The 27,793-nt window shown below is 39.5% G+C and overlaps 1 protein-coding gene across 3 annotated transcripts in view; it reads right to left on the reverse strand.

The window, feature by feature from the left end:
- R3hcc1l (R3H domain and coiled-coil containing 1 like) overlaps positions 1 to 27,793 on the reverse strand; it is an 88,719-nt gene that overhangs the window by 7,232 nt on the left and 53,694 nt on the right. For 2 of the 3 annotated variants that reach the window (XM_052762251.1, XM_052762252.1), the window contains exons 2-6: positions 25,968 to 27,748; positions 11,722 to 11,897; positions 6,143 to 6,213; positions 5,162 to 5,257; positions 4,554 to 4,694 (exon numbers count right to left, since the gene is read on the reverse strand). In XM_052762251.1, the coding sequence (XP_052618211.1) occupies positions 4,554 to 4,694; positions 5,162 to 5,257; positions 6,143 to 6,213; positions 11,722 to 11,897; positions 25,968 to 27,734 (2,251 nt within the window). In that variant the 5' untranslated portion in view covers positions 27,735 to 27,748. Of the gene's footprint in view, positions 1 to 4,553; positions 4,695 to 5,161; positions 5,258 to 6,142; positions 6,214 to 11,721; positions 11,898 to 25,967; positions 27,749 to 27,793 lie in introns of those variants that run through there. The other variant, XR_008223106.1, reaches the window with a different exon arrangement.

Consider the following 27,793-nt stretch of genomic DNA (forward strand, 5'->3'; position numbering starts at 1 on the left):
GTAAGCAGTCTACGTAACCTCTTAATTTTAGCAAGGCTTCAGATAAAGTTTATCAAGTATTTATATACGCATCAGTACACTAGGAAAATATAATCGAGACCTCATCAGGACCCATTTAACTGGAGAAATTATTTGCAGTGTATTAAACACAAGGAGCGACATGCTATTTATTTTAGCAAGGCTTGATGTGGTCAGTTAGTCCTACTGTTGACATTTTTGTCTCTGATTTAGAAGCAACCAAAAAAAAAAAAAAGGTAAATATTACACATCTGCAAAAAATTTCACATATTTATAATATGGTTAAAAATGAAGTAAACTTCAGATAACAGGACAGAAAATAAAACATGAAAATACCCTGAAAATCTTATTATGGTCAGTAATGCAGCACTGTACACTAATGGCATGCATAAGAAGGTTTTCCAGAGTTAGTTACCATGGGTAAATCTGTTTTACTACAAAAGAGCAAGTACTGTCTAGATGATTCCAAGTTCACAGTGATTTAACTAATCAAACTATATGATCAAATGATTTACTTCCTCTGCTTTAGCCTATGAACCAAATGCTGGCCTTTTAGAACCAGTCAGTTAATCACCTACTCCTAAGAATAAAATGAAATGAAATTATGAAACACAATTATAGCAGACTTTGAAGATGAGAGAGCAGCTTATTTTGAGAAGCAATGCTCTACATTTCTAATTTTAGTCAGCAATCAAATATCTGGAATAGCGAACATGGAAAAACTGTACAGATATTCCTGTGTTCAGTCTTTCACTCATGTGGTTTCATCATTCAGCATGAATCACTGGTTGAAAACACCTGATTAAGTCAAGTCCAGAGCACTCAAGGATGACCTGCACTTCCATTTCCCACTCTGAGTACAGCTCTGCACTCAAGAATGACCTGCACTTCCATTTCCCACTCTGAGTACAGCTCTGATCCGTTGTGTACTCTGCTGGACCAAAAGGGACTTTACTCATGTTCAAGAACCATGGACTAAAGGTTTTCTCCTCTTGGTACAGTGTGATTTGATCTGGCACTTCCTTCTCAACTCTTTCAGAACTAGCTTTAGTCTGTGACTCTCCCTTAAAGGACTGAGGTAGAAGTTGTCCCACTAAAAGGTTAGTAGAATCCAAGTAGGACAGAAAAATACTATCAGAAAAACCCAAAAGATTAGGTGTGTTCAACTCTTTTGAGGGTGGTGGTAGAGAAAGCTCAGCGTAAAATACCATAACATTTATCAAGACAAACTAAAGTAACCAACATCATTCATACAGAGAGTCAATGAGTACACGTTATGCACCCTTTTTTGTCCTCAACCACATGGGAGTCAACAGAATTCTTCATGCAGCACAAAGAAGGGTCAGATTATTATACAATACTAATGAAAGGATCTATGACAGAATAGTGTATAGTTTTCAGTACATGCTAATTCTCATCAACTGGCAATGGGCATGTCAGTACTTGCCAAAGGAGAATGCCATGATTGATCAGCAACATCTGTTAATGTGTAATGGGAGAGTGGCAATACATAAAACACACACACACACACACACACACACACACACACACTACTGCCTCATGTCATATTATAACACAGAAAACAGAATAGTATCTTGAATTTGCAAAGCACTTTCTCAACATTTTTACACATTTTGTTATGCTCAAAACATTCTCCATGTTAGGCAGGGCAAGAATCACTTCCACTTAGTTGGAAAGCAAACAAAGAGTGATAACTGACCTGCCCAAAGCCACACAGCTAGTTAAATGGCAACAGCTCTATTACAGTCCAGATTTCTTTATTTCCTTAGCGACCTGCCCTTGCCTTTATTGTAAGGGGCTGCTAGTATAGAACGACATCTAGATGTTCTGGATTCCTACTAAGAAAAAAGGAAGGAGAAACAGGTTTAAACTACCACACAGATTTAAGTCATACTGAAGAAAATTTTTCTGTCAAAGCTGCTAGTTAGCCTTTGGTATCTATAACTAAAAAGAAGCCAACTGTAGTACATTCTCTGGGGACTTAAAACATTTATTTACGAAGGTAATATTTTTTTCTTGAGAGAGAAAATAGCAGTTGTCTCCAAAACCCGTCAAAGGGGTAGAAAAAAAGTCTGAGTTTTAATTAGAGAAGTCCACATTCAAATCCCTCCTCTCATTTCCTAGCTGAGTAACCTACTTAACTTCTTGGGGCCAGTTCTAAACTGGAGAAAGCATCTTGCATCAGAGGTATCAAGACAATACCATCAAAATAACTACTATGAGTCTCCTCCTTCCAGTCTCTTTCATCAACAAAACCTTATGCATTTCTTATACTAAAAATTTTCAGAAACAAAATGAGGAGAAACTGGGGTATAGCTCAGTGACAGTGTTTTGTTTGCACTGGCCCTGCATCCAATCCCAACACCACACGGAGAGAAAGAGAAGAGAGAGAGCCATGGAAGAGCGAAAATATGGAAAGGAAAAACAACTGCTTAAAATATCTAAAAGCAATCCCTGTTTTGTGCTTTGCTTAATGCAGATAGCACTGGACTCTTAAGTCTTAGGGAGAGGAACAAAACACATTGAAATGAGATGCCTGGACTCCATACAACTCCTTGAGAATGCTCAATACAAAAGATGCCAGAAAGAGAAGTTTCCCATCTTCATTTTCTCAGACACAAAGAATAAAAGAGCCCGGATGTAGAATGAGGGAAGGTTCTTCTGTAATCCACACATTGATAGAACCTATCCTTGGTCTCTAATTACAACCAAAAGCCTTCTTGAGTTCCAGTTACCAGGGAAGCTGAGAAGCTGAGGCAGGATGGTTACAAGTTTAAGTACAGCAACAGTGAGAATATCATTTCAGATAATTAAATAAATAATAATGAAATGTTCTTCATTTTAAAAAAGCAACAGAGAAGTTGGCATGGCAGCTAACATCTATAATCCCAGCACCCCAGAATCGGAGGCAAGACTGACATAAGTTCAAAAGCAGCCTAGGCTACATAGTAAGTTCTAGGCCAGCCAGGACTACAGAGTGAAACTCTGTTTCAAAAACAAAATAAAATCAATAGGGTGCTCATTCAGCCAACAGTCTCATTTTTAAACTGCACCACGGAAATGTCCTCTGGATAGCAACGCATTTAAAACAAACACTTCAAGAGCAAGCGCATGCTGATGTGCCTGCCGAGAAGTAGAGGACACTCAGATGTTATCCAAGCAAAGTAGCAGCCGCAGTATTCGCAGAGACACAGGTGATATCACATTTATAGGGAGGGCATGGCATATGCAAAAGGAGTCTAGCTTCACTAGATACCACTGTCATTACCCTCCACTCATCATTTTTTGCTTGCTTTTGTTCAGTGCTGGGATTGAACCCAGGGCCTTGGGGCATGTTAAGCAATGCTTTACAACTGGGCTACATCCCCAAGCCCTTTTATTCGTTCACCCTCTGAGGTAACTGTAGCCACCACCCAAGAGTCATTTTCATCAGAGATAACCAATTAACAGAGGATTAAGGATACCGCTCATTCTACTTTAATCCAGTTCTACTATTTACCATCTATAAAAAAGTAATCCTTTCCTCTTTCTAAGAAACCTTTTAATGAACAATGTATTAGAAAAAACAAAAACAAAAACAAAATTGCCTCATTATAATCATTAAGGTAAATTAGTTGGGTTCAATTCTAAAACTCTAACACCTGCCATGATGCTCTCCCTCACTGGTTATCTGGCCAGTGCAGCTGGGAGTCCAAGAGCTGCCTGCTATCACCAAAGCAGAGTGGACAGGAAGTATTAATGGCCTTGTTAGACGGCAATAAACAAGGAGTTTGAAACTTCAATTGGTTTAAGGAAAAAAAAAGTCAATTTTTGGTAAGTGAAATTTTCAGAATTGTCTTCACTGATTCTATAGATATTGAGTAAAGGCAAAGAGCCTGTCTAAAGCTTAAGGCTAATTAAAAAAATACTTCTGTATCAAGCCCGAGTTCAGGTCTTCACAAAGAACTCAACAGTCTATAAAGAGAAGATGTATTTTAAGCTTGACTCCAAACTCTAAGAAAGAAAAACTCTGCTTGTGGATTGTAGAAATATTTTCTGAGAACTCTTCGGTGTTAGAAAGAAATCAGAAGACAGGTGGATCTACTCCGGACTGTCTTAAGACGACAAAAATCCCTCTTACGGTCACTCTCACCACTATCAGTTGCTGGCTCTTCCTTAATTTGCCTTCTACCAAAGACCTAAGCCATCTGATTACACCACGGCACTGTCATGGCCCAGGAAAAGCATAGCAAGCAGCAAAGTCTTCAGAGGAAAATGTTCTCTCCGTGTGGAGTAAGCTGTAGAAAAGCCAGGAATGAGCCGAGATGGTGGGGCCTATCTCTCAGTAACAGTAAATTAATTAGACAAATCCTGACTGCTTCTCTTGAATCGAAGGCTTGAGAACAACTACACTTGAGAGGCTTCTGAAAAGGGAGTTTCAAAGAATGGAGTGGACTGCATTCTTTCCTGTTCTCTTTTTCAGCATGTGCCTCCTAGTGAACCCTGTGGACCGGACAACACTACCATCAACTCACCTCGGGCTTCTTGCAGTTTCTTGAGCTCTGCTTCCCGTTCCGTTTTGCTCTGTTTGCTTCGAACCCCAAGGGCACTGATGACTAACCTTCTGGCTAAAGCTGCTGAAGTCTCAGGGCGCTCCTTGGCTGGCTGGAGAAACTCTGGGAAAAAAAGGAGTAAGAGGCAGTAAGAAAGAGAAACCACTACAGCTCCAAGTGATTTAACACAGTAATTAACATACAAAACAGACTAACAAGGGCGGTATCAGCAGTAATTAATACAACCCGATAGATGATGATCCGAGGAAATTAGTATGGCAAAGCACAAACAACCCTGGCTGCATTATCTGCACTAGCACAACGCCTCACAGCAACTCTATCAAACAACTGAAATGCCATCAGAATCTGGTCACTGCACTGCTTGCTCATAAGCTCTCCCACACTTCAAGAGGCTGCTCGTTCAAAGGGCATATTTCCAACATGTTTTTTTTCCTTTTGTCCTTAAAAAGGTATCAGTAGAGGTATTAACATAAAACAGACAGTGTCTATTGAGCTCTGGGTGGTGTGAAACTGCTGGAATGAACAGTGACTTCACCATTAATAAACAAAGGCAGAGGTTGTGGGCTCACCAGCACAAGCTCTAGCTTTGGCCTTGGCTGCTCTTGTGGCCTGTGACAAGGGCCGAATCTTCACCATGGTGTGTTTAATACCCAGAGCATCACGAGCTGCAAGGAAGAACAGACATAAGGAAGTAAAGTGATGCAGAAGAAAATTTAGGGTTATTTCTTAGAAAGCATTTATTCTTAGACGTTATGTTTGTTGATTTTCATGGCAAGGAAAAAAGATTATACAATACAGAACATCTGTAAACAGTAAGTTGGGTGATGATCACTTTAGAACAGAGATTAGACCAAACCCAGCCAATGGACTGTCTGTTTTTGTAAATAAAACGTTATGAAACAGAGCCATGCCCATTTGCACACTGTAGCTGCTCTCTTGCTACAATAACCAGGTTAGGTTAGGTAAGGACAGAAGCTTTTTTGCCTTTCCTGCTACAATGCTGGGTTAGGTAATGACAGATTTTTTGCTCCACAAAGCCAAAAATATTTTATCTGACCCACGAAAATCCATGCTCTAGAGATGGTTCAGACAGGAACTAGCAAGCTAGCACCTCTGATTACTGTGGATTCCTCTGCATAAGTTCCATCATGAGCCCAGGATACGTATGTGTGCAAAGGACTAACCAAATATTCAGAGAGTAGCTACTACAGTAATCTCACTGGATACACTACTTCAAATTCATTTGTCTGAAGGAAAAAAACTGCAAAATTTAGTCTCACTGTGGTCTTTACCACACCTGACATTTTTGTGTGCAAATAGCCTGGGATGAAGTGCCTACCTTTGCAAATACCAAATGCTGGATTAAAGAGAAGAAGGAGAGAACATGTGGGTACCAAGCCACCTGTCTCAAAAAACAGTATTTATTCTATCACAGATACTGGCTGAGCAAAGTTCCAATTGGCTGGAATAGAAGGGAAATAAGAACAAGAAGAAGGAGCAAATCAACAGTAAGAGGGACCTGGAATTCCTGATAGTCACTGGACAGATACCTGTGATTGGACTGGAGAATACTCCTAGGGCATGTGTATCATCTACCCATTTAATATCAAATCCTTTCTTTCTGTAACAAAAGAAAACAATTTTTACATTTCTTATAACTTGTTTTATGAAATGTCTTTAAAACAGTCTTACGAAGCATTTCATAAGATAGAGGAATGGGAATAGTGACATAAAAACAGCTTGGCACATAGAAGCCACTAAAATTTAAAAGCAATAATACCATCATAAAGAATTACCTGGGAGCATTTTATAGATGCCAACTAATTAATCTTCACAAATCTGCTGGAGATGTAAAGTATTTAATGCACTATTTTCAAGAGATGTCCTTATGAGGAGAAATGGGAAAGGATGAAGAAGGAAGCCAGAGGAAGTATAGAAGAATTCAGGAAGTCAGGAAGGGTCACCTGGATTTGACGCAAATATAAACTGTGTGTTGGGGGTGGGTACTACATTGCTAGAGATGTGATTCAAACTGTAAAAATAAAAAAAAACAAACAAGTCAAATAATAAAAAATACAACTGTACTCACAAATGCTTACTACTCTTTCTTGTAGAAGGAAAATAAGGTATGTGTGTGTGGGTGGGGGAGGTTAGGAATAACCATAGCTAGCCAGAAAAATTCAAGAAAAAAAGAATCAAATAATGAACATTTATACTTGAAAAAATACCTTTTTAGTTTAGAACAGAGTTATACAGTGAGCACAAAGAATATCAGGATTGTGATACACACACACACACACACACACACACTCTTAAAATTCCCTTAAGCCGGGCGGTGGTGGCGCACGCCTTTAATCCCAGCACTCGGGAGGCAGAGCCAGGCGGATCTTTGTGAGTTCGAGGCCAGCCTGGTCTACACAGCAAGATCCAGGAAAGGCGCAAAGCTACACAGAGAAACCCTGTCTCGAAAAACCAAAAAAAAAAAAAAAAAAAAAAAAAAAAAAAAATTCCCTTAATACATGAATACATTTTATTTTGATTAAATCCACCCCTCACCCCCCAACTCCTAAGTATTTAGGTGTTGGATACCATATCAATTTAGCAAAATGACAGTAATAGACTCTCCCCTAGGGCTTAGGACCCCTCCAGCCCTGGCTTCTTGGTCATTTACAGTATGAAGCATGAATTCCTCCTGTTGGGCAGGCCTTAAATCTAGCCGGACAGCCAGTGGTGGCCAGCACTCCCCCATACACGTGCACTACTACTGCACCAATGGGCGTACCTGGCTGCAGGAATCATTGCTGTAGTTACCGGGGTTCACAACTGGGTAAGACTGTGGGTATGTTTTCTCTCCTGGCAGCTTGCCTAGCACCTTGAGGCACTATAAAAGCTAGCCATTGGAGAGGAAAATAGAAATGAGATTGTCCACGAGACGCCAAGAAGATAATCAGCACTCAGAAGGCAACTTGTAAACCCAACAGTGCTCATTAATTTTATTATTAATAGCAATAATCACTAGGGAGATTAATACTGATGATGTTGATGAAGCAAAGTTGACTCTGGTATTTGACTCAAGTATTACTATAGACTTCTGCATTATGACCTTTAAAAAATTATAAATCACTATAAAAGAAAAATGCTAAAATAGCTTTCCTTTCTTAATTTCCTTGACAGAAAAAGTAATAAAGGAAACTTGAAAGATTAGCTAGAGAGCTTCTAAAGCTAGACCATGCTATAAAATGACCACAGTAAGAGTCTCTGCTGCAGAGTTTAAAAAAGATGGGAAAGACCTTGACAGCTAAAAGTCTTGTCTTGGCCCTGGAGACTTCACAGTCCTTTCAAATCCTTTTGAGAACGGATTTAGATTTATAGAAAATGCTCTAATATGTTAAGAAAAGACAAAGCAAAGGGAAGCAAATGACGCAAAAGAATTGACTATCCTAAAACCCAGTACTGGGGAGGTGAAGATGGGAAGATTTTGAGTTCAAGGCTAGCCTAGGATGCATAGTAAGAAACTGTCTCAAAAACAAAAATAGCAGCAAAGCCCAATAATCCCGAGGAAATTTTGGACATGGACAAAATGATCCTTATTTTATTAATGACAGTCTAACTTTATCAATGATAATCTAAGATAGCTCAAATTTGAGATTTAAGTCTTATTGACTGCTCTGAAGGATCTATTAGGAATTGAAAAGCACTTGACACTGGTCTTAACAAAACTGAATTAACGACTTACCTACACTACACATTTACAGTAAGGTTATAGTATAGATCAAATGTCTTCCAGAACCCATTCACTCCTCTCTTTCAATTGTCTTCCCCAATGGAGTTTAACTGATAAAACAAGTATACAACTGCTAGTTAATTTCATCTATGCTAGCACTTAAAACTCTTCCTTAAGAATAAGACAGGCCAGATGTGGTGGTAAACCCTAGCACTTCTGAAAGCTGAGGATCAGGAGTTGGAGGCCAGCCTGGGCTACCTAGATCCTATCTTAAAACAAAAACAAAAGCCAACCATTTTTATAAATAAAGTTTTACTTTCTCAACCACACTCATTGTTTACATCCTGTCTATGGCTGTCCTAGTGAGACAGCAGAGCTACCTGAAATATTCACTCTCGGATCCTTTACGAAAGAATTAGGAGCTATGCTCTGAAACAGAATCTTACAACTTCAATGTAAAGTTGGGATCTGACAGAGCATGTCCATAATCTTGGCATCTGGGATATAAATAAACTGAATTTTAAGTTTAAATTTGTAGCATCAGATAGACTTGATTCTTTTTTTTTTTTTTTTTTTTTTTTGGTTTTCCGAGACAGGGTTTCTCTGTGTAGCTTTGCGCCTTTCCTGGAACTCGCTTTGGAGACCAGGCTGGCCTCGAACTCACAGAGATCCGCCTGGCTCTGCCTCCCGAGTGCTGGGATTAAAGGCGTGCGCCACCACCGCCCGATAGCAGGACTGAAATATTAAAGTATACTCCTTGATATTGACTTTCTTCTAGACCCTGAACATCTTTTTCTTAATAACTTTCTGGATTATCTTTCTGTTCCTGAGTCTATTTTTTATTGTAAGTTAGAAATAATGTGTATACTTCTGATCCCTTTACCTTCTTCCAAAATGTACCACCTACCTACATACCAAGAGTCAGCATAAATGTTCTGAAGAGCACTTGTAACACACTTGAACTCCTCACTATATTTAATAATACAAAACTGAATGAATTATGAGTGCAAAGAAGAACTATTGTGTCTATAAACCTAACTGAACCAAGAATGGCAGCTTGTGATTAAAATCCCAGCACTCCAAAGGGTGAATCAGGGAGGAGTACAAGGCCAGCTGGTTTTACATGGCAACCTGTCAGAACAAACAAACACACACCAGCAAAAAAGTTAGTTACAGGTGGTGGCGCACGCCTTTAACCCCAGCACTCGGGAGGCAGAGGCAGGCGGGCTTCTGGGAGTTCCAGGCCAGCCTGGCCTACAAAGTGAGTTCCAGGACAGCTAGGACTGTTACACAGAGAAACCCTGTCTGGGGCGGGGGTGGGTGGGTGGGTGGGGTGTGGGGTGTGTTAGTTGAATGATTTGGAAGACAAAAGAAAAGTTACTTTAAAAACAACACTAAAAAACAGCCCCTGGAACTATTCACTGAGAAAACTCTGAAGATGTGTTAAAATTTCTTGTCTTTCTTTACAGATTTGACTCTAAATTACAGACAAGGCAGTATGAGATGACTGAGAAGAACTGTCCAATCAACACACTAGCAACTAAGAAGAGAGGCGTGACTGACTGGACAGCACATTAAGTAATCAGACACTTAACTGTGTCAAGATAAAGCATCTGTGATGTACAACAACTAACAAAAGCACTCTCCATTTGACTTTTCTGAGTGGTCACAAAAACCTCAGATTACAATTTAATCTGAAGACTCAAACTGGTAGCATTTTTGGCACATGGCACACAAAAAGGCACAGAGGTTTGATGAGAAATCTTCTTTTTTCATTGGCCTTAATGCCCATAAATACAATCCCCCAAAAACATTGACTCCCATTAAAAATATAACTAAATCCTCAAAAAGGAAGACACCATGCGCAAGCACAGACGTGAACAGACGTTGACCAGGAACAAGCGACAGCCGAAGGGGCTGCAGGTAACAGAAGGGCTCCAGGAGGCCATGCTCGGTGTACTTAGGGAAATGGAAGAAATACTGAAAACTGAAGGTCTATGGAGGGGGAAAAGCTGTAAAAAAATGACCAGGCAGACTTTAAAAATATTTTTTTGAAAAATTCAAGGTATCATAAAACAAACTTTTAAAATACAATATAAATATTTAACAATTTAGCACATCTTGGAATAGATAAACTAGAGCCCCCAAACTGAAGAAATTATTCAGAATGTCTGAGGCAAAAAGAGATAGAATATACAAAAAAGAGGTAACAAGAAAATTAAATGAGAAAATCTACTCCACACCCAATTTGTGTCTTGGACAGGGTGAAAGGCGACTGGGTCTGAGGCAACACTAAAGAGACAATGTCTAAGATCTTTCCAAAATCAATGAAAATATTAACCACTGATTTAATAAGCCCACATAATCTCAATCTGGGCATATCTGAAAAAAAACCCTACAAAATCCACATCACAGTGAAAATGATCAATATCAAAGTCAAAGAGAAAATTTTAAGAGCATCCAGAGAGGAAAAGAGATTACAATCAGACATGGCATGGAGACAGTCAGCTAACCTCTCACCCAAAGAGAAAGCCATATGCATTAGGGTATCTCCATGTTTTGAGAGAAAAATAACTGCCAATCTAGAATTACTAATATACACACAACATAAACCTTTTCAAGAATGAAGGACTGGGGTATAGTTCAGTGGTAGAGCATTATCTGGCATACATAGGACCCAGGACTTATCCTTTGTACAGTAAAAAATCATTGTAACAAGAATGAAACTGATATAAAACCATTAAAGTAACAACACCTGAGTTTGATACTGGAAAACCATTAGTAAGTTAAATGATAAAGACTATAGCTCATTCAGAAAGAAAATGAATCCAACAGCTACAACAGCATATAAGTTGGGTGCAAGGTAGGAGATGGAATTAAAAAGACCTTGCAGTATTTAGAAAGAGGCAAAGGAAAAACATTAGTTTTAGCCACTAACAGTTTAAGCACACATTTTTATAATTTCTAAAGCAACCACCAAAGAACAGAAACATTACATTAAAAAAATGAAGTGTTAAAAAAGTCAATCCATAGGTCTAGAAAAGGGAGGGAAAGGTAGGAGAAGTAGACTCAGGAGAGAGGCCAGGCAAATATAAAAGCAAATGCTTGGATAGAAGTTCAAATACATCAACAATTACAACAAATATAAATGGACTAAATGTATCTACAAGACAGAATTAGGAGTCATCAACAGTGGTCATTGTAAATGTCTACAAAGGCTACCTGGCCCTTTCAAGGAACTGAAGACTAGTCTGATATACAGGCTTTCTAATGGATCTGAACAATACACAAACCCGATGCTAAAATAAATGACTGAAAAACTTAAAAAGACATAATTTTTTTTTCTTGAGTATTAAGACTTTCTCTCACCTTGTCTATCATTTGGAACCACTTGCAAATACTTACTGGTAACTGCAGAAAATCCGCAAAAGGTCTTCCGTACGGAATTCTTGTGGAAAATCATAAATTTCAATGACATGTGGGAATTCACATTCACTGAGGTCAATATCAGGAAGTTCATGGCTGTAATAATCAAATCTAGGTTCCTGGATGCTTTTTCTGTTCTTCATATTCCCTGATAACTAGAGAGCAATAAACATCGTAAAGTACCTACTAACGGGAAATCAAGGCATTATAAAAATATCCTTCCATGTATAAACAATCCTGCTCCCGTCTCCATGTTCCTATTCCTTAACTTTTAGCACTATTTCTGTATTAGTGGTGTTTGTGAACACAATAATGGCTAGATGTTTACCACCACCTTTATAATCATACATGTGGAACGTGGGAAAAGTATGAAAATCTCAGCAGATAAGCAAGGCATAAAACTTAACTTGTTTCTATCAGTTATCATGTGAGAGAATGTAGACTAACCAGGAGTGTGTGGATGCAGCTCAGAGACACAGCACCTGTCTAGCACATGCAAGGCCCCAGGGTACATTGCTGCAGGGAATGGCTAGAGGAAGGATGGATGGATGGATGAATATAATGAGTTACAAATGGCACATCCTGGAAACTGAGAGACAACAGCTGAAGAGAAGAATTAACATTTGTTTTAACTGGGCTCACTGTTCAGGCCCATCTCATAATTTTTTTTCGGGAAGTGAACAAAAATAAAGTTTTAAGGGTGAAAAACTTTTAGTTCACCTTTTGTTGTATATTAAAAAGTGAGGAGGGCTGGAGAGATGGCTCAGAGGTTAAGAGCATTGGCTGCTCTTCCAAAGGTCCTGAGTTCAATTCCGAGCACCCACATGATGGCTCACAACCATCTATAATGAGTTCTTGTGCCCTCTTCTGGCCTGCAGGCACATATGCATGCAGAACACTGTATACATAATAAATAAATAAATCTTTTTAAAAAAAGGTGAGGAGAAAGCTTACATAGGAATATGTTAAGACAAATATAAATAGCATAAGCAGTTACACTCAAGGTCCCTAGTATAAGAGCTACATAAGGCTCTAAAAGAATTAATAGTAACGAAACTGCTGTTAAAAAGAAAACTCAACCCTTTAAAGCTATTACCTCCCCACACTGGAAGCAACAGAAAAAGGGGAGGTGACAGCAAAGCCATGGCATCACAGTGTCACCAGGTCTTGGAGGAACCTGTGATCCAAAGTGAAGCCAGGGCCCTCAAGCACTCCCTCTTTGATGGTATATTTCCTTCACCATCATCTTCACTACCATCATAGAAAGGAAGGGAGGGAAGGAGGGAGGGAGGGCATTTATAATGTCAAAGATACATATCCTCTCTTTGGAGAAGCAAAACAGATTCAATCAAATTATTGGGGAGGGAGGAAAAGGAAGGTAATTTAGACATTATTCTTGTGCCTCTAATTTCTGCACTAAATCCTGCTTTACATCTAAAAACATATAACAATCCCTTCGCCTCAGAGTCAGACATGTAAAGTAAATGAGATGTGGTAGATCCTAGGCATACTGCTTGGTACACAAATACTAAATGGAGAAAAACAAAAACATAGCCCACTTTTACAGGCCAGGCACTATGGTAGTAGCTCCAATGTTTTTCAACAGAGAGCAAGAAAAGGCTGTTCCTGCAACTCCACCAACTGAGCCAAATATCAGTTTTTCCTGGGTGCACAAGAAATCTAAGTTTGTCCGTTAGGTTTCAAACCTGGGACAAAAGGCTGAGGTGCCTATTTAACATATGAAAGCAGACATGGTGACCTGCAATCTTTATACCTCCTGGCTGTGTACCTGGTCCCACTCTCTCCCCCTCTCAACTTTCCCCACATGGCTCAGGGTCAGGTTCATTCTATACTCTCCCAGATGTCCCTGCCTCTAGCTATGCTCTCCCACATATCTTCAATAAACCTTCTCCTCCACCATATACCAAGGAGCAGTCATGTCCTTTCCTTTCTTTTTATTTCCTTTTTTTTTTTTCCATTCAGTCCTCAATCCACAAGCACAGAGGCAGCTCTCCTCTCTACATGCAGACCGTGGCAGGAAGTCATCACAAGCAGGTGAGATGATATTAGTAGTGTAACACCCCACAGACTCCAGAATTCTGCAGTCATTTAGAAATCAAGCCTATGCCAGAGGTACACTGTGATTACCAGAACTATGTATTTAGTTTTGAAATCAGCAAGTTTGAGGACTACAACTTTGTTTTTCAAAATCACTCCGGTTAAAATGGGCCCATTGTATTCATTAGGAATTTGAAGATCAGCTTGCTCATTTCTGAAAAAGTAGGCATCAGATGTTGTCCAATTTGGAAAGTTATCTTAGTATTGCTTTCCAACAGATGAAAATGGGATATATTTTGAAATGTATTACATACTTATTTATTTTGTGTGTACATGGACATGTGTAGGCTCCTGAGGAGGGATCAGATGACAACCTTGAAATAGCCAGCTCCCTAATGCAAGAAATCCACAGTCTGTTTAAAGGGCAAAGGGTTTGTTAAGGGGAAAAACCCACTGTACGGAACAGAATTGATACAGGTTCTGGAAGGCTGTTCCTGCAGCCTGGATCAGTCTCACATCCAAGTCCACCACGGAGCATAGAGTGACCAATGCCTATGTGCCTCAGGTGTTAAGGGTCACCGAGAGGCCACACCCCAGGGGCATGCACTTCAAGATCATAAGCAGGTGGAACAGTAACCTGCTGCCTCTCTAGGGACGATGCTTCAGGGTCATAGACAGAATAGCTCCCCACTACAGCTCCCTCCTTCCACCACACAGGCCCCGGGAAAAACTCAGGTCTCTCTAGGGGCGATGCTTCAGGGTCATAGACAGAATAGCTCCCCACTACAGCTCCCTCCTTCCACCACACAGGCCCTGGGAAAAACTCAGGTCACAGGCCTGCTGGAGGCACCTTTATTCAAAGAGCCGTCTCAAAGGCCTCATTTGGAGTTTTAGAGTACCAGTTTGATACTTCTTTTGCTAAACTTAGTCCTTAATACTTTCTTTGTGGTGCTATTGTAATGTAATTGCTTTCTTCATTTCATTTTATGATTGCTGGCATTGACATTTTTATTTACTTTGCAAAAGCTAAACAAAGCACTGTGTATTTGTACATTTACAATTAGGGTTAAATAAGGCATTGTGAGAAGTAAAATACAGACTATAAAGTATCTTTGAAAACAGAAATCCTATGAACTGATTATCTGGATAGTTTGGTAAGAAAAACTGACTAAAATTCTTTGTTCTAACCTAGTAAGGAAAACTGAATTTGTATACCTACTCTTCAATGATTGAGCACTCTGGCTTCTGAGACTAAAAACCTAGTGTTAATAATAGCAAAACCCCATGTAATGGTTAATATTGTCAGCATGACAGAATCTAGAATAACTAAGCGACAAGGTTTTGGGTACACCTCTGAGAAATTATCTACATTATTGTGAGGTGGAAAGAAGCACCCAGAACATGGGCAGAACCATTCTATGGGTCTGGGCTCTGAACCGAATAAAAAAGGAGAAAGCGAGCTAAGCAGGAGCATTCATGGCTCTCTTCTTCCAGGCTGCAGATGCGATGTGACCAGCCCACTTCCTGGTAAAACGACTGTAACCTGGAACTGTGAGCAAAAGTAAGTCCTCCTTTAAACTCCTTTTATCAAGAGCATGTCACTGCAGCACAGTGTCAAGACAAGTAACTAATACACCCCATAATTCTTACTCAACACTTCAAGACCATCAGATAGAAAGTCTATAAACTGTACACCCATGATGAGTTTTTCCATTAACACAGATTCCATTATCACCAAGAATTACAGACCTTCCATAAAAACAATGTCTACTTCCCTCATGCTTTGGGTATTATTTAGAGCTGTTCACATTTCTATTCATAACACTCTTTTGTGTGAGTGTGTGTGTGTGTGAGAGAGAGAGAGAGAAAGAGAGAGAGAGAGAGAGAGAGAGAGAGAGAGAGAGAGAGAGAGAGAGAGAGAGAGAGAGAGAGAGAAAGGGGGGGGACGACACAAACTGTTAATGCTCTCTGTCCTGAGAATCTCAGCAAAGTATAGGAAGGAACTGGCGAGCTAGAAGGAGAGACATACATGGGACATAAAAGAGGGAAATGCACAGAAAATAAAAGAGTATAAAGATGGAAGAACAAAGCAAGATTGTGAAGGTAGGACCACTAACATAGAGGGATCAGGGTTAGATACCCAGTACAGAGCTTTACGGACATCCGATCACACTGTGAACTCTGAGTTTGCATTTGCGTTAATTAAATAAAATTAACCTTGGGTTAGGAGGCTGCATTAGCAACTCCTTGACAGAAAGTAATCATAGAGTATCAGAGGGCATCTGGGAGAGACAGACACAGGAAGTAGTAGGGTGGGGTTTGGAGTGGCGCAGCCTTTTCTGGTTTAGGGAAGCAGAAGCATGGGTCTTGTGGAGACACCAGCAAGGAGAGAAAGTTAGCTAATTGCAACCCAGCCTCTCTGAGCTAGAAGGCTTTTACCCCAGTCTTTGAACCTTGAGTCTTATTTATAAACAGAACAATAGAAGACAGATACTTATACTGATGAACTAGGTACCTTTGAGGCAGACCTAGACTGTCTGATACAGTACCTACACATGACATGAGGCTGTGGAGTACCTGAAATACAGCTAGTTCACATAAGATGAGCTTTAAGTATAAAGTACATAGCAAGTTTCAAAGATTTAATACAAAAACAGAACGTAAAATATATCTTATTTATGATTTCTTACACTAATCACATGTTGAAATGGTATGTTGGACATATTATGTTGAAATACATAAATTATAACTACTTGTTCTTATTTTTTCTAATATGACTAGTAGAAAATTCAAACTTATTGCCAGGTGTGGCGGCACAGTCCTTTAATCCTCAAACACTAGAAGTAGTGGATCTCTTTGAGTTTCGGCCAGCCTGGTCTTCATAGCAATTCCAGGACAGCCAGGGCTTTACAATGAGAATGTCTCAGGGATGGAGGGAGGGAGGAAGGAGGGAGGGAGGAAGGAGGGAGGGAGGGAGGGAGGGAGAGATGAAATTCAAAGTTTCACCCGTGGCTCATATTTCTATTGCAGACAACTAATCCTAAGTGTTACAGGTTTGGGGGCAATATTTACTAAAGTCAATATGAAATATTTATATTGTAAGACTCACTTTTTTATGGTTAAGTAATGTTTGATTTTAAAAAAGGAGATGAGAGGTTTATAATTTAATCCGTTTTAATGCATCTACAGCAGACCAAAGGGAAGTTTGCATATGACTCTGGGCTAATGATTTTTAAAATTATTATAATGTGTATATGCGATGTGTGTACAGGTGTATGTGCCACAGTAGACAAGTGGAAGAAGTCAAAGGAGAACTCTGTGCAATCTATTCTTCCTTTGACCTTTACATGTATTTTGTGGATCAAACTCAGGGCAGGTTGCCACATTTATATGACAGGCGCTTTTACCTGCTGAGTAACCAGACACAAATATTTGAAGACTTTTTTTTGTTTTGCTGCTTAGAAAGCATAGGTGAAACCAGAATATTCCTTCATTATTCAACTTGATTCCACAAACTAATCAACTAGTAAACTTCTTTAAAGTATGGTCTTGAAGATTCTTACTGCCCTAGTAGTCTGGCCAGCTCCACAAAATAGAGCTTAACTTATTGTGACGTAATCATCCAAATCTATTTACAGAAGATTTTTTAAAAATAAAAGAATGGTGAGAAGTAAAAAAAAAAAAATCCACAGGCTCTTTAATTCTTCATTGTTTAAAATACAAAAGGAAAATAAAAAGGTTTGATTTATTCTCTATAGATGAAAAATTAAAATATGCTACATTATTTTGGGAGAGTTATCTACATCTCCGTCAGATGGGCTGCTATTATTATCCCGAATTCTTTGTGCAGACAGAGAATTATGTCACAGAGAGACTAAAAGGATATCCCTATGGTTACAAATCAGATTACTGACAAAGTCTGAATCATAATTCCAGTCACCTGGCTGCTAATCTAGCTTTCCATCCAATAACACAGTAAAGCGGCCTTACAGTAAATGGAAGCAGAAGCAATGTCCTGTCAGAGCATCACTCTTTTGTATTAAGGATTTATGGGTACATCTGTTGTAGGTGGGAGGGAGGAAGTATCAATAGCAAAGATGAAAAGGTAACAGCGGCTTTCATTGCACACCTATATTCTAATAGGCTACAGAGTAATTAAAAAAAAAACCATTGCCCATGATAAGCAGAATAACAGCCTCCTAAATATGTTCACACCCTGATTCTTGAAACCTGTAAAAACACCACACAGCATGTGAATTAAGGTAGCAGACCCAGATGTGCCAATCAGCTGACCTTAAAATAGATTATCTTGGTGGGTCCAGTGCAATAACAAGCATCTCTAAAAGCTGAAGACCTCACAGAAAAGAATCAGTGAGTAGACTTGACTGGTCACTGCTAGCTTTGCAAGCAGAAATGGGGCCATAAACCAGGGAATGCAGGGCAGCCTCTGGTACTGAAAAGGGTTTTTAAAAATAAAGTAAATCACCTCCCTTACAGCTTCCATAAGAGATCACAGCCTTGCCAATACCCAGAGCTAGTCCAGAGGTGCTCTGTCTTGGGACTTCTGATCCCTAGAACTGTAAGAATATTAATTTGTGTTGTTGTAAGTCACTGAGTTTCTAGTCACTTATTACAGCAGCTGTATACTATATGCTATATGTATACTATATGTATATCGAATATACTACTTTTTCTTTGCCTCATGTCACCAAACAGATATGACACATCCCAACCAAAGAGTATGCTTTGAAGGCCTACACGGTGCACACTTCCTCCTACTATTCTGAGCACTGACTAGGATGTAACTTTGTATCTGCCCTTTGTACATCTCAAAGTAGCATTCTCCATGGACTTATTCAAATACTGCCCATACTGTGAATGCTCCCTAAACACCCCATGGGTCACTCATATTGTCCTCTGTGCATCTAACAGTACTAATTTCACCTGCACTTTCATAGTATTCACTACACAGCACTTTGTACCAGGGCTAGACCTCTCCTTCTCTAATTCTATCCTAACCCCCAAATCATCCATCAGGCCTCCAAATGTGTGGATGATCATTTATGGACTCTGGTGCCAGAGAACAAATGGAAGCTCTAGTACACGCCTATGAATTTAGCACATGACTCACTTAGCACATGAAAATACAGAAAAAAGGAACCAAGTGAACGTACCAACTATCATGAGTCAGGACCTGCTTCCTATTCAGACAGCACAGACAGGTGAACACGGTGGGCTGACCTTGGCATTCTTGGAAAGCTGTTATACAGATATACTAACAGTCGAAACACATAGTAGGTTGCAAGTACAGTTAAGAGGAAAACTGGGGGGTTTCTCCTCTTTCCCATAGGCTTCTAAGAAAAGACGAGGAGATACCACTGATAAAGTAGAATGGTAAGAATAACCAGCTGAATGGAATAAAAAAAAAAATAAGTCAAAGGAAGAATGCTAACAGGTTTCAACCTTTTCAAATTAGTCCTCAAGTACTGCTATGATACTCAATGACAACAATTGTCCAAGAAACTTAAGAAAATATTAAGCTAGCAAAATTGACATTCATTGTCATTTTGCTTCTGAATTTCTCTAGAACCCAAAACCATTTTTCCTTATGCTACTTTGAGTTACCCAGAGTCTTGCATCATATGCACAGCTGGTCTACCACCACACAAGTTACCTTGCTTCTACTTTAGAGGGTATTACCCTTGCCCATCTATTCCTCTCAGCAACAGGCAAGAGACATGTATTTCTGACGTTTGACAGCAGACTCAGACCCACTGCTTTAAGAAGAAAGCTAATCTTAATCCAAGCAAGCAGTATAATACAATAGCACGAAGGATTAGCTACTTAGTCTTGATGTTTAATCTGGTATCCAGTATGCCTGGCATCTTTTTGCTTTTTCCTTAATCATTTCAGCCTTTGGCCAATCTATACAAAGCTCTGTATGAGATTACTGAGAAGGACTCCCGTTCCCTCTGTCTTAATTCTAGGCTTCATGCAAACCTCCATCTTCCCACACTCCAGAGTTACCACAACAAAACCAACTCTGGATTTGAATAGAGTTAGACTATCCAATACCATTTCTGCAGTCAGGACTACAGCTGGTCACTCCTTTCTTACACCTAGCAACAGAGTAACTCACCAGTAGTTTTTGATACAAATTATAACATTAATTAAGATCCAAGCGTATGCAAGATTGAATTTCCCTAAAGTATGCTTTGTCTTTAACCAACTTTCCAACATAAATGGATCTTTAATTCTAGAGAAGCTGTTGTCTGTTTATTTCTGACAAGGACAAAGAAGTAGATTCTTTACCAACTCCCGCCTCTCCTCTCTGCCAGTGTCCTTGAACATGTAATGAACTGAATGGAATAGACATTGTGAGTCAGGTCACTATCGCATCTCCATCTGCCCCAGTCACATAGACATCATACAGAGTTTGCTGAACAGAGCACACTCAAGCACAGAACCAGGAGCACCAGGAATCTGGTGCTGCAGAAGGAAAGCCTCCTTCACGCTGACAGTACGGACTCAGAACTGTTTTCTTTTCTTCAGCTGGTAAACAGCTCAGCATTAAAGTGTTAATGGCTTGTACATCACTCAACAAATCTAACAACACTCAGAAGGGAGTTTTTTAATCTTAGGAATCACCAGGTTTAAAACAACAACAACAACAGCAACGCAAAGGGATCTACTTAATGTTCCCTCTTTTGGTGTGACCCAGGGGTCTCCAGTCACCATGCACTAACAGACTGAACAAGGCAGATGATTCAATCAAGTGCACCTTTGCATGGCCCATGTGATCACAAGAGAACACACAGCAACTGGAAGATGTCACTACAAATTCCCACTCAGGTAGTCAATAACCTATCAGTTCAGGAAGTTTTACAAAAATACAAAATATAAAACCTGTTAAGATGAGCTGGAACTAATAAAAAAAAATTGTGAAAATAAACAGTATTAAAAAAATGGAAAGTATATGCTTTCGTCATTTTTTTCCTGTAAGTCTAAAATTGTATAAAAATAATATATACATTAAAAGAAACAGGAGAAAGAAGTTAGGCACTCAGAACAATATGGAAGAAAGATCTATAGTCTTTTTCTTAACTTCATGGCCTCACCAACATGGAACTGTTATTAACCAGTTCAGCCCTGGGAGATCTAGTTTGTTTAGAGTGTGTGTCATTCAGACAATCAAATAACATCTTGCGTTGCTGTTTTAGTCATTGATTTAAATTAATTACCCTTCAGATTGCTATGTGGCTATGTGATCAAATAATCACATATTTTCTCTCTAAATAAAATATGAGCAATTTTAGAACATAGCCAGCATACAGTACAATGCTTTTAACATAGTAGTAAAAATATCTTGCAATTTGCAATTTAGTGTCTGGTGGTTTGAAAGAAAATGGCCACCAAAGGGAGTGGCATTATTAGGAGGTATGGCCTTGTGGAGTAGGTATGGTCTTGTTGGAGGAAGTGTGTCACTGTGGAGGGCTTTGAGGTCTCATATATGCTTAAGATACCTCTCAATGTTAGTACACTTCCTGCTGCCTTCTGATCAAGATGTAGCCAGCACCATGGATGCCTGCATGTTGCCATGCTCCCTGTCATGATGATAATGGTCTGAACCTCTGAACTGTGGCAGCCACCTCCATTGAATGTTTTTCTTTATAAGAGTTGCTGTGGTCATGGTGTCTCTTCACAGCAATAGAAATCCTAACTAAAACAATGTCAAAACTCCAAGTGTTCAATATTTGCTGTTCAACTGCTAAGTGATGAGAATACAATACCAACCAGTTAAAAGAGTGGTCTGAAAGCAGCACTATAAAGGGTTTTCCTCCCTCTGTATTTCATATAGGCTCTAAGGGGCTGAACTCTAAGTTTTTTTTTCTTTCTAACTTGGTTTCTCCACTTAAAAACAGACAACATTTTTGTAGCAGACTATAGGGAGACAGAGGATGCCAGAATGTTGATTAATATAGTGAGTGGAAGTGGGTGCAATTCCTTACTTTGGTCCCCAGTTCTCAGGGTTATACAAGGTTGGTGGCTTTCTGTAAACAAAAAGACAAAAATGAAAGACTACCTATTTATTTCTATGCAAAAACTCAAAGACCAGATATGGCCAATGAAGGTGACCAATGCCAACATCCATCAACATTGTTAGTGCTATACTGTTGGTACCTCACCTGCCCTTCTACCAATAAGTTTGCTGGCCATAATAGGAGGCAGCAAATGTTTTGTTGTTGTTGTTTTCCCTGGGAAATAGTTAATTACTAGAGAGATAAAAGAGGTCATGCCAACATTCTCTCCTTTATTGGTTACCAGTTTAAATTTCTGGGCATCCAATATCCTGGCTTTAGAAGATGAAATGTAGTTGCCAGGCCATTAAAGGTAGTGCATATCTTTAATCCCAGCACTCAGGAGGCAAAGGCAGGCTGATCTCTGAATTCGAGGCCAGCCTGATCTACAGATCAAGTTCCAGGGCAGTCAGGGCTACACAGAGAGACTTTGTCTTGAAAAAATAAATAAATAAACAAATTAATTAAAATGAAAATAGAAATGTGATCTTTGACAATGCAACAAGGGTTGCAGTTCTAGGAGCTCTTATGACTTCACTATGTTCTATTTTCTTTTGACCAGTTTTAGAGGTTCAAATGTAACTTATCAATGTTTGCCATACCCTACTTTACAGCATATCTTCCTGCCTATTAGAAGCATTAGATATGCTTCTATGTCTAGCCCTTATCAACAAATAAATAGGCCAACTGGGAAAAAAGCCAAAGCCTTCTGTTGGAACACTTTCAAGGTAGATAAAGCACTCTAGTTCTGCATTTAATTAAGTATGTTTGAGTAATATAAATAATAAACTAAGAGCAAAAGTCACCAAAGGGCTATTATATTATTAGATTTGTGGTAGAGTTGGGTCTACTGCATCCACAGCCCATCAGATTCCTTCTATTTGCACCCATCCTCATCTCTTAACCTAGCCCCACCCCTCCTTAAGTACTGCCAAAGACATACAGGCACTAGCTCTCTTCGGCTTAAAGCACTACATACTTCATTTTCTCGGCATCCCCGGCCTTCAGTCATCCAGCATCCTCTCACTGTTACCATGCTTCTCAAAACACTTGACTGCTGCCTAAATTCTTTTGTACCTGGATGTGAAAGACCAAGTTGCATGCATGAATCCCCTCTTCCAAAACACAAATGAAATTGAAATCCCTAAGAATCTGAGTCCTCACAACATACGTGTCTTGAAAGTGAATAGAGGCCAACCTAAAAACAGACAGTACATCAATTCTAACTGGTCATTTCCACCCTTCAGTAGATAGTTATCAAGCACCACCATGTGTACAGATGCTTTTTGCAAGAAGTTATTCTTTCTCTCCCAGTCTCAAGTCAGCCTTTTGTCGACTCCTATAACAGTTTCCTTTCTCCGACTAAGATCCTTTCCCAATGATCTGAACCTTACAAAGCTGCCCCCATTCATCTAACTCCTCTATTAGTATTTCCTAACCTGAGTTGGGCCTCAAACTCCTGTTTGATAGCAATTTTATAACTACCACTAACAATAGTTCCCCAGTCACATTCTGACAGACATTTAAGGCAAATATTGTAAAACTTTACTATTGGTAACTATGGGGGTCCAGCCCCTCAATAGTCCCCTCCCAGGGTCCGGGAAGAATCTACAACCAGCTGATAATTTAATCTTTGATAAGAAATGAATCTACGTACATGAAACTCCTTAGTCCATACACTTTATTATTTTGTGTCAGTTCTCTCTCTACACAGTTTCTATTCTGCTCTCGTGCCTAGTTCCTTTCTTGCCTGATTTCTCTCTACATTTATCTGCTGTCCCCTCTGAGTTCTAATTTAATTCTCTCATCTTAGCTCTGTCCCATCTAGGTTCTCATACATCTAGTTCCTTCCCATCTTAGCTCCTCTCCCATCTCCTTCTCTCTCATCTTGTTCTTCCCCATCTGGCTCTTCTTCATCTTCCATCTTGTTCCTCTAGTACTCTCTTCTAGCCCTTCAATCCAGTTCTTACCCATCTAGATCTTCTGTTCTTTTTTTCTCCATCTCGCCCTCAAGTTCTCTCTCAAATTCCTCCTCTGAATCTCCTTATACCCCTCAGTTCTTCCTCCCCTAGTTCTCTAGGGTATCCAGTTACAAACCCAATCCATAGCAATCCTCCCCCTCCAGCCAGGTCACCAGGCTTGAATTCCTACAGGGTCATAAAGGCAGGTAAGAATTTTCCTCAGGCAGTGACCACTGGGCTTTCTTTTACAACCCAAAAGGGGAGTGGTTAAAGGAGAAGGTAAACTGAGAGCTAATGTCGGTCAGTATATCCGAAAAAGAGAATTTGTGTGCTCAGTCTACATTCCTAGAAGTGGTTAGGTAAGAAGTTAGGAGTCTATAATGTTAGTAATAGAAAAGGAGGGTCTCAGATTGCACATGAAATAAAGCTATCCACCTGATCTAGGGAACAGGTGTCGTTTCCACAGGGTGTTACCTTAGTTCAGGAGATCCTTTTGGCCTTGGATGCTTGATAGGTATTTTAGATAAATACACTGTTAGGAGTTCTTGGAGGCACACAAGAAAATCATTTTAGGAACTAGCTAATATATATACAAAAGCTAAAATATCACCAAGACTTCTTAAAGCCATGGCTTGACCTTCGGAAAAGTCCTTGACTTTTCCAAGTAGTAGCTTTTGTGATAGTAGCTGAGTTCCATTACATTTCTCCGTGGCTTGCAGCATGTTACATGTTTCAGAATCACTTGAAAAAGTTAATAGGTAAGTTGTTGGACTAAAGAATATGCAATTCTTAGAGGTTCCCAGATGATACTTATCCTGCTGGTCCAAATATCATACTCTAGGAAGCACTTAGGGCCTCTGCGAATCTGACGAAGGAAAGCAATGAAGAAATGCACTGGATATATGCAATTCTGATGTACATTCAAAAGGTTCACGGATGTTCACTCACAACTACTCTGCCTTCTGTATGTCATTCTAAGGAATGTTTGTTGACGATGTCTCCTGATTTGGCATCAGAAAACACTCATGATAGCAATAATGAGACCCAGTATAGACACCCAAGAATGAGGGGGACTGCTTGGCAGTGGAGAGAGTAAGCTCTGTCCACGGTGCTGTTCTTTTCAGTCGTGGGCTCTCTTTCACAGTGTGTGGCATTTTTCTATACACCTGATTTAATTCTTAGAAACAAGAAACTCATCATTTAGCATTTAAAAGGCTCTTCGGTGGCTCAAACAAAACCTTTCAGGTGAAGACATGGTCTGTTAGAAAGAACATGAATGTAAATGACAGCTTCAGTTGTCAGTGACAGAACAGGACTGAAATCCTGATGTCTTTCCTAAAGGATAACTACCTGGGGAGCTCATAAACAAACCACTCCTCCCTTCCAGACCAAGGCCATTTGAACCCATAATAAGAGAGAGAAAATGGTTCTCTATTTAAAAGCAGTGGCTCTAATTTGTAATAAAGAATTTAAATGGCAGAGAGAATAAATGTTAAAATATGAAAATGACTGGAGCTTAAGCATTTGTACAATGCATTCAAGTCACACATTTTGTATTTATGAATTCTAACTCGTCAGCACATCATTATTCACTTATAGGTCCTTATATGTATCAGTAGTCATTTATTCAATTGATCTCAGTATTGACTCTGTAAAAAATAGTCATATTCTTTCATTTTCTTCTCTACTTCCTTTACAGTTTTCAACATTCCAAAATTTACTAAAAAGTAAAAATGAATGATTAAGTTATAAAATTATTTCCTTCCCCCAAATGGCTTATGTAAAAATACATGTTGTCAACACAGAAAAACATTTTGAAGTTTCCTCTCTGTATTTCCTCAATGAGCAGTCAGAATCCATTAAATTCATATTTAATCTATTCAGTATAACATCCCTTAGAATTTAGCAATTACAGATATAGCAGGATTATGTATGTTTTAACTTTTCCATATCTACCAGATATTCTTTTCTCAATGTATAATCCTGTCAAGCTATTGCTATTGCAAGAACTTAAATTGAATGTGAGAAAGTGAATAAATGTATACAATGTCTATCAGAAATACTTCCAAATCTAGATTTCCTAAGTTTATAAACTGTCTAAATATCAAGTAATTTCAACTAAGCATACCTCTTGGAGAAGACGCGGATCTACACAGTCACCATCATCATTAAACATAGATTCCCAGCTTTCCTCCACAGCAATACTTCCTTGAATGTGGGAAGTGTCTGTTTTTTTTAGCTCTCCGGATGTTTCCACAGATGAATCTCTATCAGAAAACGATAGGCCACACACTGCATTCTCTGAATCATCTTCCTCTTTTGTTTTAAACTCTTCAGCAGTTCTTAGTTCGTGCAATGCCTCTGTTATCTCCTCAGTACTGTTCAGATCACTGCCCAAGGCACTCTCCAAAAGGACTTCTGTCCCATTTGACACACTCAGTTCAGAGTCCAAACAAGTGGTACAATTACTATCAGCAATCTTCTTTATGGGTAAAGAGGAAGCACAATCTGACACACTCTCTATCAACTTTCCTGTTGACTCTGTAAAACTAGATGCAATACTCTCAGCATAAACATCTGAGCAAGCAGTTAGGCTGCTAACGTTTTCAGAGTCATTCTCACTTTCAGCCGCATCGAGAAGGGCTGCGTCTGCACTCATTTCTAGATAATCTGAGAAATTACTTGTACTGCTACTACCCTCATCAGATTCTCTAACCGCAACTACAAATGGGCTGCCTGCAGTCACATGATCACCAAGTGCACCTGCAACGTCCTCCATACACGCCTTGCTGGGCGTGTCACATGCGTTCTTAAATCCATTATCGGTGTCTATTTCACGAGCAAGGACAGCTGTATCAGACGGTTCATACTTTACACATAGCTTATCAGCAGAGTTGGCACTCTTACATTCTCTAGTCACTGTTGGATCAATAATGACATTTGTGCTCTCTACTTTGCTAACTATAGCCATTTTAAGAGACATGTTACCCATAGTCTCAGGAATGGAATCTACACCTTTCTGACCCAAGACAGACTCTGTAGTGTTGACTGTATCCTCACTCTCAACTTCAAAGTCTATAAAAGTCGTCTCAACATCATCACCTGGACCTCCAGGAACAGAAACTGCAGAGTTGCTCCCAGGACTGTGCTCTGACACTCCATCTGATGTTTCCACACCGGGTGGTGCAGTTGCAGGATCAGAACTTAGTGTTACTGGTATAACCATACCCTCTGGTTTCAACAGAGCGGTAACAACTTGAGGAAATTGGGAGACTAGCTCCATAACTTTGGCCTCTGTTTCAATTCTGCTTTCCAACTTTCTATTTACAAAAGTTTCTCCACTAAAAGCACAAAGCCCCATGTTCTGGAATGATCTGTTTAGAACCTGAGCACCACTGACTTCTGAGTAAGACTTCGATAGAAGCACCTCCTGGTGTCCCGTCACTCCTGCAGATGGAACTTCCAAACACTCCATTTCCTTTGGTTCAAAAAGTCTTTGTAGAGGTATATTAGATAGAATCCCAGCACAGGGGGCTTCTTGAGATGAGGCTTCTTTGGATTCTTCACTTCCTCTCTTAGCACAAACCTTATCTTTATTCTTTTTTTGAAGACACCTGTCTTTCCTTAATTTTGATGAAGATCTCTTTCCTTCCTTACAGTCATACTCCTCTCTATGAGAACGGCCACTTAGTCTTTGAGACTCAGGGTTATTTCCAGAGATCTTCTGGGGAAGACAACCTTCCTTTTGCTCTTTCACCACAAAGGCAGGAGGCTGACAGCTTTCTTCCTTGTCACCTGCCTTGAGAAGTGCTGTACCCCTTCGAGCTTTGGGTACATAAAGTGCCATGTCAGGCCTTTTGGTTCGAACTCTGCATCTCTCTGCTTCTTGCTGCATGGCACCACTTCAATCTGAAAGAAAATGGAAGATTTAATAATAAAAACTAAGTATAATGT

This window comes from Peromyscus californicus, unplaced genomic scaffold (genome assembly GCF_007827085.1).
Source record: "Peromyscus californicus insignis strain IS unplaced genomic scaffold, ASM782708v3 Scaffold_4__1_contigs__length_199733344, whole genome shotgun sequence".
Taxonomy (NCBI): Eukaryota; Metazoa; Chordata; class Mammalia; order Rodentia; family Cricetidae; genus Peromyscus; species Peromyscus californicus.